Below are 12149 nucleotides of genomic sequence, written 5' to 3'. Positions count from 1 at the left end.
CAAGACATCTACAAAGCCAAAATCCCTTCAAGAAATGTCTCATAAAACCCCATTTAAAGACTTGTAAGCTGAAAGATGACCTACTAAAACACCAACCTAAAAGCAAGTGTCTTTCAGTGTCTCAGTTTTTCTGATAATCATTGGTTGAAATTCCTATTTGTTTAAAAACAGGAAAAAAAGTTCAAAATAATCTTCCAGAAAGCAAATTAGCCCCAGGTTTCCAGTTCTTTATTCTATCCCTTCAGGTACTGCTGGAACTGCTCCTGAAGCAGCAAGGATAACCAGCATTTATTTAAAAAATATTAAAAAGTTTGAACTATTAGAAATAATATGTCTGAAAGAAAAAAAAACCCTAATGAACTAAGCAACAAAAAACAATGCTGAAGACAACATACAATGGAAATAGTCCCTAAATATCGTGCAACAAGCCTTTTACTGACACAAGGAAGTATTACTGACATTTGAATAAGCGGCCAATAATTTTTAATCACAGTTTATAAAAATTGACAACTGAGCAAGAAAACTGATATAGTTACATATTTTTTTTTAAATTGACTGAAATAACAACTAACTTTCAAAGTTCTTTCAAGTACTAGTTTTAAAGGAGAAAAACCAGTATGTCATGCAAAAATACCACTTTGCCCTTTGAGCCATATACAATCTTTAATTAAACTATTACATACATATAATTTACTAACTTAAGTTATGCAAAAACAAATCTGAAGTGTTACAACTAAATCAAATAAGGATTCAATATAGCACTGGTATGAATGCTTTATTTAAAAACCTGTGAAATTTAACTCACCTCTGCCTCCTTTCTTCATCCTTTAAAACCTCATAGATGGCCACCAACTAAAACAAACAAAAAACCAAAAAAGAAAACACAGAAAGATTTTACTTTATGATTTTGAACATAAATTTTGAACAGTAGTATAGTATTTACATGTGCCAACAAATGACCTTTGTTAGTTTTCATTTTTCCCTACACACTAAGTAGCAAACCCAGTGTGCAAAAGAAAGTCACGTGTTCATATACAAAGTGTCATCAAATAAGCAACTCTTATACAAAATTTTCTTTCTGTCCTCACATCTGTCAAACTGAGTCTTGTTTCAGGTACATATCCCTTGTTTCATCCTGAAGATCTCACTAAAATTAAGTAAGCTGAATTTAGCCTGAGGTACATTTTTAAAAGTAGAGCTAATTATAAATTCATGTCATTTCACTCTATAAATATAAAAAATAACTAAAATTAATCCTTTGCATTAAATTATACCTATCTAGGACTTGTGTTGAGAACTGATCAGAAATTTTTCCCACTGCTTTTAGAAGTGCAAAACATATTTTCCTCCTAAAAGTATTATGTTCTAATTATTTTTAATATACAGGTAAATACAAAATACAAGTTATTGAACAAGTTAATTCCAAAAAATGTACATGGTTTTAGTCTAGCTACATTAGCAAAAATGTAATTCAGTGTTTAACTTACTAATTTCAAAGGTGTACCACTGTTCTTACTAAAATAACATCAACATAAAAATTCTATTTCCCCCCTAAAAGTTTTATTGCCACACATTGCACTTACTTGCCTAAACTGTATTTCTGCATTTTCATCTTTATTCTTGTCTGGGTGTAAAATTAGAGAAAGCTTTCTATATGCTTTCCGAATGTCTGCAGATGAAGCATCCTGAAAAAAAGGAAAACAAAGCAAATTGTAAGAAACTGATTCTCTGAACTTTTTGAAGATCTGAAGACAGCCAACCAAGTGTAGGAACTAAGGCAATGTAATTTGAGACATCTAACAACCAAACCTGCAACCAGCCCAGCCTAAATGACTTAACAGCCATTCAGTCCAATTCATCTTTCATCTTAACTCCTTTCATTACCATACATCCATTACAATGACATTTGCCAATACTTCCAAACACTTTCTTGCTTAAAACCTAGCCCGGGCACCTTCTGCACCATTTAAAAGTTCAACTGAAAACTGAAAATTATTGCATCTGCATATCTTCAAGACAGACATAATTTCAGCAAATTATCATGCTCAATTTCCCAAACTCGGGACTTGCTAGGAACTCTTCCCTTATTAATATTTACATGCAATTCACCCCTAATAGGACTTCCATTCAACTTCAGCTTCACCATGTCTAAAGAATTGTATTTTTCTAAAGTAGCTTCAAATTGCAGTCTTGGAGCTATACTGCAGTACTGACATCAATCTATACCTTAACCATTATAAGAATTGCACACATTTTGGGAGAAAAAATAAAACTCAAAATGCAAAATGATATACCAACTAAGCTCAAATCTGCACAAATGCAGATTTCTGAATTAATGACTGCTATTTAGTATATGCTGTAAAGATATCCAGAAATGAAGATACCAAAAGTTGTATTCTGTATCATATAGGTGTTATCCTCACCAGAAGATACACAAAACATAACATTTAAACAGAATTACTTGCATTTTACTGCTAACATGTCCAAGGCAATACTTCACAAATCAACCGCTTATCTGACAATTTTCATTTCTTGATTTTATATATATTGTTTGTAAGTATATTCTCTTTCTCTAATTTTGTGTAAACAGGGATTAAAAACCCAGATCTGAATCAGCTGTGAAGCAGAGTGAAATAAGATAATAATTAATGCAATACTGCAATTAGTCTGCTAGGCTTTTTATTACAGATCATTACTTTAATTTTAAATTTTTTTGTTTTATAACATAAGGCTATTAAAATGCTGTGTACAAGTTTGGGCCCAGAGTGAATGATAGAAAAAGACTGAACAAGGGGAATAAGAAAAGCAGGGGAAAATGAAGAATTTATGAAAATTCAGCATGGGAACTACATTTTAAGGAAATTTGTATTTTCCCCTTATAAAAGACCAGTTTCCACAGTCTCTGTCAAAGGAAAATGTTTCTATTACTGAAAGATTTCTCCTGAAAAGAACACATTTCCATTTTTAAATTTTTCCATTTTCAACAGCTACTTCTAAGGCATGTGCACACCAAAGCAGAATTCCTCTGCTCAGACAGCAGCTTGCTTCCAGCTTGATTACTGCCAATGAGTTGCTTCATATTACCATTGTTTTATAGGTTTATTTTTAACTCTCAGCTAAGGGAAGGAAGAGACAGTGACTGAATATCTATTCTAAGCTCAAAGAAACATTAAATCCTTGAGATGTAGACTTATATGAAATTATTATGAATTATATGAAATATATGTGAAAATGAGATGTAAAAATATCTTTTAAAAATTAGGGATTGAGACCACAATAACCTCGACAAATGAGTACTTCTAGATTTGTGCTTTGGATAAATTATACCTTATTCCTTCTCTACCACACATTTAGATGTGCTGGGTACTATTTTTGAAGCACTTAAGATAAACAGCTGAAAACCTGGAAAAAGCACATTAAAAGCTGTTCTGCAATATTTTTCCAATAACTTCAAACAACAAACAAGCGAAAAAGAAGTTACAGTGATTTCAGTTGTATCTGAAGAATTGAAACTTTAGTTTTACTTGGGAGCAGCAGGATTATTTGTGTAAGAGATCAAGACAAAAGGTAGTTTATCTGTTCAATACTTAAGCAAAGCAAAAGATCCCAAGACATATCCGAAATAATAATGTTGTTTAAATGTTTATGTTGTTTCACCTTGGGAAGTTGAGATAAAAATGTATAAATTTACCGAACCAGATTGTTCATCTTAGTTACCAGAAATAATGTAGAGATTGTTTTGTTTCCCCTCATCTACCAACCCAGTCAGCCATTTCATAAACAATATGGGCTGTCTTCAAAAAAAATATAATCATTTAAATACTACTACAGCAAATAAAAACCAGGAAATAGTTTACTGGCCATGGTTTTATCTAAACCATGAAAGTGATCTTTATCAACATATCAGCTTACTGTAATTAAGCCTCTAAAATGTTGAAGAGCATAATACCAACAAATAATTAAATAATGGGATATTACTGTCAATTATTTCATTATGACTGGCACATATTAATTTCTAAAGCAGTAAGTCTGCCTGCTAACCCATTCTCCACAATACCCCCAGCCAGGCAACCATTGTATATTCTAAACATTTTGCCAATTAATGCTACTTATGGGTAATGTTAGGCATCTTCAGGTAGTGTTCCAGATCCTCTAGGACCTGCCCTCAACAAAAGTTGTTGGATTTTGAGAAAATACTCTTATCTCTACAGAACTTCCTACCAGTGTATAACTCTAAATAAGACATAAAGAATGATTATTTTCCAACCAATAATGAAACAACTCCCACATTGATTTCAGCTATTTTAAGAGACTTGACTCTGCTGGCCACCTTCAGTAACATTTCCATAAAAGCTAAGGCTTTTAAACTTTTTTTTTTTTTTTGAGAGTCAGTGTTTTCTGCAGACTAAGACATTATTTTACGTATTACAGCAGAAATCTGGAGACTAAAGAAAGCCATGACCACACTAAAGCTTTGCTTGTTTTAAAGAAACAACATGTTAGATTGCTTTGGTTACAAGAGAAATCTCAATCTCAATTACATCTAAGGAGGGAAAAGTAAAACCTGTAGAGGTATCTCAGTTAATAGTAGAAGCAGCTGATAGCGTTACAGACAGCAAGTGCATTCACTGATTTCTCCAACACTGCTTCAGGCTGGCAGGTTTTGCTACCAATTATAACAAATAAGCCTGTCACACTGTCACCCTCACGTGGATATAAACATCATGAGTATCACCTTATTTCCTGATAACTATTCTTCCAAAGCAATATCATCTCATCATACTTTCAAGGTTGAACATCTCTTTGTTTTGCTCTAGAATTAGTTCTCAGAAATACTAAACCTCAAGTCTACACCTAGGCAGGCCACAGCCTGGCTTCCTATGCATGGAAAAATGCAAGTATTCATTTTTTAATGCCCAACACTTCATCAAACAGTGTCCACGTGTCTAGTTTCATGACCTCTAGGCAGAAGTTAGAAGTTCAATCTTGTACTTTTTTTTTTTTATAATCCCTTATATTTCAAACAAGTATTTTAGCATAGAAACAAAATTAACATTTGAAGGAATCAACAGAATGTCAAAAGTTAAATACACTTCTTAAGATTCTCTTTTGGACTTTCACATTTTTGTCTAAAGGGCAATACATGTCAGATTCAAAGAGTGGGATAGAAGAGGAAACATTCTTCTCCCTATTTATGATGTACTTTTGGCAGCTTGTTGAATTCTGACAATGAAAAACACATTACTAAATTTTATTTTACTCAGCATGATTTCCATAGTCTCTAGTATTACCAAAGAAAGTTCTCTCATACTACAAATATATAAGTAGGAACACAGAAAGGAATTTTTCGCAACAAAAAAGAAATAAAATATACAAATGCACATTTGCCTTCCATTCTTTTAAAATTAAATTCCTGCTCAAGATGCACGAAGTTTTAAATCTGGCCTCCTCCTCTGCCTACACAAATTCAGAGTCCCACGTTCATGTCCACCTTTACAATAAATCAAACAACTGGTGTAGTACACAGTACAAGCGTATTACCCCATTGCCTTCTATTCCTAATGTAACTATGATTACTAATGAATCTAAAAAGAAAAGCCTCATTGTGTTCCCAAGACAATTCTTGGTGAACACATAACATATCAGATATTGCCATAGGCAAACAGCGATTAGGTCAAGGGAAAAAAAATAATCAATGTCTACATAGTTTTCACTTACCAACATACACAATTCAAAACCTAAATTGTTCCCTTGAGTGCAATGCAGTTATACAACAAGACTTAGTTACTCACAATTTAGCAACTGCTTCTAACACAGTAAATGTGCTCAATTCATCTTGGGTTTTAAATATGCCTGCCAATGTCTTCAAATAGGTGGCAGTATCTTTATTAGCAATGGGAAGGCACATGATCCAGGAAACAACTATGCAGATAGAAATCACATTTCTATGCACTTGTAGTTTGTCCAATCACTAGTTAATGGGTGATAGGAAAATGACATCAGTATATCTGTTTCATTGCAGTGCTGCTGAATGACTGTGTAGAATTTTCCACAGCCAAGTTACTGAAGCTATATTGCAAAAAGTGGCAATTGTATAGAGCACCGGCTGACTGCATTTCAAGTCTGAACTTGTAAGTAACATCAGTGCACGCAAGCTTTCATGAGGCCTTTTTTAGCCTTCCCAAACTATAAATCAAGCCTATGAAACTTTTGCATTTGGATTTTCTAATTTTCTTTTTTTTTTTTAATTCTAGAGCAATTCAAATGTATTTGGTTTCTTCAATAAAAATATTTCATTCAGTACTTCTGTGCAGAAGAGAGAGTATAAGTCACTACTTTCCTTCTGGTGAGCATCAGCCATACAAGCTGAAGCAAAATGGTACAGAAAAGGAAACAAAGGAAGGTTTATAAATTCACAATCACCTGTTTTTCTACTGTGATTGCAAACTGCAGGATGCACAGCCTGTCCCACAAAACTCACAAACAAGCACGTGCAGATAAGTAGACAGAAGCTACCACCGTCTATTAAACGTTGTGTCAACACTGATTCTATCTATTTGTTTGTCTTCATGTGAAGTCCACAGAAAACTAATATCCCTAAGTGTCAGAGAACAAACAAACGTGACTGTAGGTCAGTGATTAAATATCCAGTGTCCTCATTCCTTAAGCAGCATCAAGGAACTCAATGAGACACTAAGGAAGCCATCACCCTATCATATGGGGACAGAACAGTGACGGCTGTGACTCCACAACCCCTCTCTAGGTAACTCTTAGGGTGGAAACCATATAGCTGTGTAGTGACCCTTCTTTATTCTTTACCCCCTCTTTGGTTTAGCACAGGCTGACACAGACCCTCAATACCACTCCCAGATTTACTTCACATATACTCTCTGCAACCTGGTCCGAATTTAAGCTCCCGTGACCAGATTAGTTCCAAGAAGTACACCTGAATTTGCCAAGTCTGCATGTGGAAAAACATTTATGAGGGAAATAGAATCTTGTAGAAAATTCCAGAGGTGGGAAGGATCTGCTGGCAATCCTGAGGAATATAACTCTAGGAAAGGAAAACAAGTGTCTCCCAGAAGACCAAGCATTATCTGTGAACTTTCATAGTTAATAGATACCAGCTGAGTTTTGGCTTAAATTTCTCGCTGCATAACCTTTGCTCAATTACCCTTTATTTTTACTGAACTTCTTTCTAAGACACTCATCTTTTCCAAAGATGTAAAATGAGTCAAACTGAAATTTGCTGCTTCTCTACAGATGAATACTCGGAGCATACGCAGGCAGGAGGAGAGATCTGCTCTGCTGCAGACCCAGCCATGTATCTCACAACATTCCGTTGATTTAAACTGAATGACAGCACAGCAGGGAAATACACAGGAACTAAAAATAATGCTAAAAAGGTGTTTTAATGCTTTTTTATGCTGCTAAGTTTTAAAGCAATTCATGAAATGAAAATGAATACAAACCAGCACAATGTATTCCGGTAAGCTTCTGATAACTGGCACAATCCCTTCACTGGCATGTTTGTTTCCAGGGGAGTGTGTCAAATGAAAGAAGACTCTGTTTTCAGCCTAGCATGCCAAATGAATGAAAATTCTGCTGCCTCATGTTTGAGAAACCAAAAAAAGTGTTCTCCTCAGCATATGTGCACAATTATATGGATTTAGGTTTTTTTGACCAACTTTTACAACAGTATGTATATATTTTTTTTTTCCTTTCAACTATTTTACCTTCTGCATTTTTTCAGAAACTAGTTATTTAGGAAAAATTAGATTGTCCGCGTGAACAGGGTTGTGTACAACCATATGTTTATATTTTAATGTAAACTTTGTCTCTGAGATGCAGAGAACACTCATCAGCTCTCAATAGTTTTAGAATTACTCTTCAAATTCACTACGGATCGAGGCTACCAAACAACAACTGAGGACAACTTTGACTAATATTGACTAATTAATATTGACTAATATTAACTAATAATTGACTAATTAAAAATATCGACAAATTAAAAATTCTTCCTATTGCTGTATTTTATTTCTATTTAGTTTTCTATTCTGATAGTTCAAAAGGAAGGAATTAGTAGATATTCTTTATTTATTTCACATGCTTTTCCAGGAACACCATTACATATTTATTTTTATTCTATTTGATATATTACATTTCTTGTTTACACAGTTACACGTGTTACACAATTTTATAATATAGATAGTTCTATATATTTATACATACATGTGTGCATATACCTTATAGGCTAGAGAACGTTATTTCTAGAGAGTTCTCTTAAAAATCTGCCTATAACATCTGAGATTTCCAGCCTACGGCTCTCACATAAAAACATTACCTACAAAATTCCTGATCCTGCAACATTTTCAGAGGAACTAAGTTCTGCTAAACTACTGCTTTTGAAGCCCAGGTTGGCAGGGAAAGCAAAATGTGGTGTCTCCTGCAGTGCATTTCACGCTCAGTGCCTTTGCTCTCAGATAGCACAGCCCCATGATTGACAAGAGGTGACACTATACCCAAGGACAGCTGCATGCAGTCCACATTCACCACTACGGAGCATGAGCAAAGATTTTGGGGTGTTGCATCTGACAAGTTCCAACCCTTCCCATGATGTAATGCCAAAAATATGCTGCTACTTGATTGTTTATATGGTTTTCTTGCTACATTTCTCATTCAGAATGTTTCCAACTTCTTTTCTTACGGTAAGGAATTAAAGAAAATTAGAAAATCGTCAAGGCTACATCCATATCACACCTTTACCTCTTCCTCCTTTTGCTACTCCTGTTCTCATTACACCCTTTCACCAGAACTGACCCATACAGTCTGACACACCTAGATGTCATTTCAGAAAATACTTCCCTGATCTCAGTTCAATGGTAATTTTTTGGAGGGAGATTTCTAAGAACTACAGACTTCAGTCTTAACGAAAACTAATTACATATGCTAAAAATTAATTAATTAATTAATAGCCCCCCCTAAAATCGCTTGAGCTTCTAACTACTGAATTCCTGCGTCACCTAAACAGCTAGTGTCTGTCACTTCTGTGACTACAACTTCAATTGCTAAACTTTTCATATTTTCATGAGGTGTTTATTACCTGCCTTCTGATGGCCAAAAAATGAAGAAAGAGCATTTGAGGGACAGGATATAGGATGTATGACTGAAAACATTATAAAGCCATACAAGAAGCTAACAGAGCACAATTACCTTCAACATAGAAGTTTTCAAAAAAGTACCCATTATCTTCTACATCAACAACATTTACAAGGTGAATAATCCCGACAGACATTAATTTCTAGAATAAACATTAACTATTTATTAGCAACTTCTTCAGCCTATCAGTAGTGAAAGACACCAATTTACATGACCATATACTCAGACACATGCATCATATATATCTTCACATATATGCACACACTAGTTTAAAAACAGGTGTAAACAACCTTACATCCCCAGCAGTCCTTAATGTTTATACAATGCTCTAATTTATACTTGTTGCTAAACTTCATGAAACATTTTAAGAACACAATTAAATAAGCTTAGAAAGAATAGTGTGACCATGTTTGTATGCTGACTTTAGTAATGCTTTTAATGTTTAAATTTTTTTAAACAAATTACAAAAAAATGGGTATCGTACAACTTCTCTTGCAAAACAAAATTGAAAGAAAATAAATCATACCTTGAATAGTTAAAGGCTGTAACAATAAAAAATGAAAAGGAGTATCTAACAGGATTTTATGAAGCCTGTCCCAAGTCCATGCTCAGTATTTTAACTGGCAGGTGAATTACAGAATCATGATTAATCGGGTAGTTAAGACTAACCTGAAAAACCTACATGATGCAGTCAAAAAGAACTAGAATTTTAAAAGATCTGGACAAAATGGAGAATTGCTGTAAAAAAATGACATTATTTCCTAAGTGAAAGACTAATGGTCTACATCTGGACAGAATTCATCAACTACAAAAACATAGGATAGAAAAAAGCAGTTAGGCAGAAATGATCAGTAAATCACAAGCTGAGCGTGAGTCAGAGGCATGATGCTGCCTTTCTGTGCCTCACAGCACTGTGACACGAGCAGTATGGCAACAAGCAGCCGTGCCATGTCACGCAGTAATTGTAAGACCTCAGCAGATTGCTGCATCCAGTTCAAACAATACAATTAAAGACAGCCAGGAACATGTTCAGATGATAAACAAAAAAAATCTTACTAATAAGAGGTCTGGAAGAATAGAAGAGTGACTTGTTCAGAGAAACCAAAAGGACAAGGGTGACTTAAGCTTACAGAAAAGGCAGCTGACACAAGGAAATAACATCTTTAAATATGCAAAAGGTGGCTTTAAAGGAAAACTTTAATTATTGCTTTGTCTGATCTACCCAGGGCTAAGCACTATCAGTCAGCTGGCAGTACAGGAAGATTCAAGTTAAGTACCAGGAAAACATCCCATAATCAACACTAGCATATCACTGGAACAGACTGCTGAAGTCTCCCTTTACAAGCAAGCCTTGCATACATTTATCAGGCAGGACTTAGATTTAACCAGCTCTGTCACAGCAGGGTACAGTAGGTCACTAACAGTCTTATATTTTAGAATTTAAATACCCTTTTGATGATCAATTTAATAATTAGTCTGAAAATATTCCAACTGGATTTACTGCTTCTGTTTATGTAGTTTAAAAGGTTCTAGCTGAAAGACAGTATTCTTGTCACACTGAAGATGACAGATGTTTGTGCCGGAAGAGTCCATGAGATTTTCACAAAACCTAAAAGGGCTTCGAAAGGAGTGACAAATAAAAAGGGGTGGCAGGAAACACTTCTTTGGTATGAAAACCCATGGGACCCCACTCCATGACTTGCACCACCAGGCATTAGGCTTATTTTTCCTGTTACACAACAGCTGCTCCAAACATCCCGCAGTAGATGATCATGAGTAAGGCATCCATATAATCTGAGTTTAGAGTACTTTTCCATCCATTACGAGCTTTAACCTTGAAAGATGGTAATACAGAACAGATATGATAAGCAAGGTTCCTTGAAAATGTCTGATCAAAACAAGGACTAAGCTGAACAAAAAAAACAAGCCGAAATTTCCACAAGTAAAACTTTTTTTAAAAAAATTATACTGTTCTTTTAAAAATTATCTGTATTTGGTTTATTGTAAATACAACCTTAAATGCTGCAACAAAAACACATAAATTAGAATAGAGTAGAGCTGCTGTAGTAAACCAGATCCATGCACAGTAGGCATAATTTCCTCATTTAAGACAGAAAGCAGGATCACCTCTCTCCAAATCTTATACATATTATATATGTTTACAACATATTTTTATATTTTTCATTTAACATATTTCATATTTGCTTCCACTCTCCTTTTCCTATAATATTACTGAAGGGTTCATTTTGTAGAAGCAATGTTATTTTTCTTAGGTTAAGGACACTTAGAAATAGCTCTGTCCACTGCACTTGAGCTGTCAGATACCCGAGTCCACAGACTTTCATCTGTTTGTTTATCCTCCTAGAGCCTAAAAGAAGACATGAAGCATTTACTGAGATCAACAATTTTTTCAACTCTGCTACAAAATCTACATTGTTCAGTTTGGATAAATTCTTAGCACCTTTTTCCAGAAAATAACCATAGTTAAATGAAAAAAAAAAATAGAAAATACCCCCTCATGTGTGAGGTGGTTATATTTTCCATGAACAAAACCATACTAGGGGGAATGCCACTCTCCTATCACAAGGCAAAATTGCTCCACTATTTATTTTTAGCATATAAAAAAGAAAATGTCTACAATTCCCAAGCTTGGGCCATTCATTTAAGCATTGGACTTGATCCTCAAGGGTCCCTTCCAACTCAGAATATTCTGTGATCTTAAAAAACCATCAAATGTTATTTAGTTACAAGGTAAAATAATTTTTCTGTCTTTTTTTTTAACTTCAAACCCAACTGATCAGAAGTATCAAAATGCTACATATTTTTAATCAAAGATGCTTCATTACACTATTTTTAGGAAACTTGGAGATTATACAGCATACTTATACTTCTGAAAGCCCTAAAATACATTTTTTAAATGGTATTCATTTATTCAAAATTTATTTCTATGAGTATTTTTCTCAAAAACATTGCTTTAAGTAGCTAGGTTT

At 34.3% G+C, this 12149-nt stretch overlaps 1 protein-coding gene across 1 annotated transcript in view; it reads right to left on the bottom strand.

Annotated features, from left to right (window-relative positions):
* The window catches only part of DNAJC1 (DnaJ heat shock protein family (Hsp40) member C1), a 108474-nt gene that overhangs the window by 69078 nt on the left and 27247 nt on the right, over positions 1-12149 (bottom strand). Inside the window, exons 2-3 of the mRNA XM_058833092.1 lie at positions 1584-1685; positions 806-852 (exon numbers count right to left, since the gene is read on the bottom strand). Coding sequence (XP_058689075.1) covers positions 806-852; positions 1584-1685 — 149 coding nt within the window. The remainder of the gene's footprint in view (positions 1-805; positions 853-1583; positions 1686-12149) is intronic.

The sequence above is a fragment of the Poecile atricapillus genome, chromosome 2 (assembly GCF_030490865.1).
Source record: "Poecile atricapillus isolate bPoeAtr1 chromosome 2, bPoeAtr1.hap1, whole genome shotgun sequence".
Taxonomy (NCBI): Eukaryota; Metazoa; Chordata; class Aves; order Passeriformes; family Paridae; genus Poecile; species Poecile atricapillus.
Note: the sequence above shows the minus strand (reverse complement) of the source record. Positions and strands in the feature narration are given on the sequence as shown.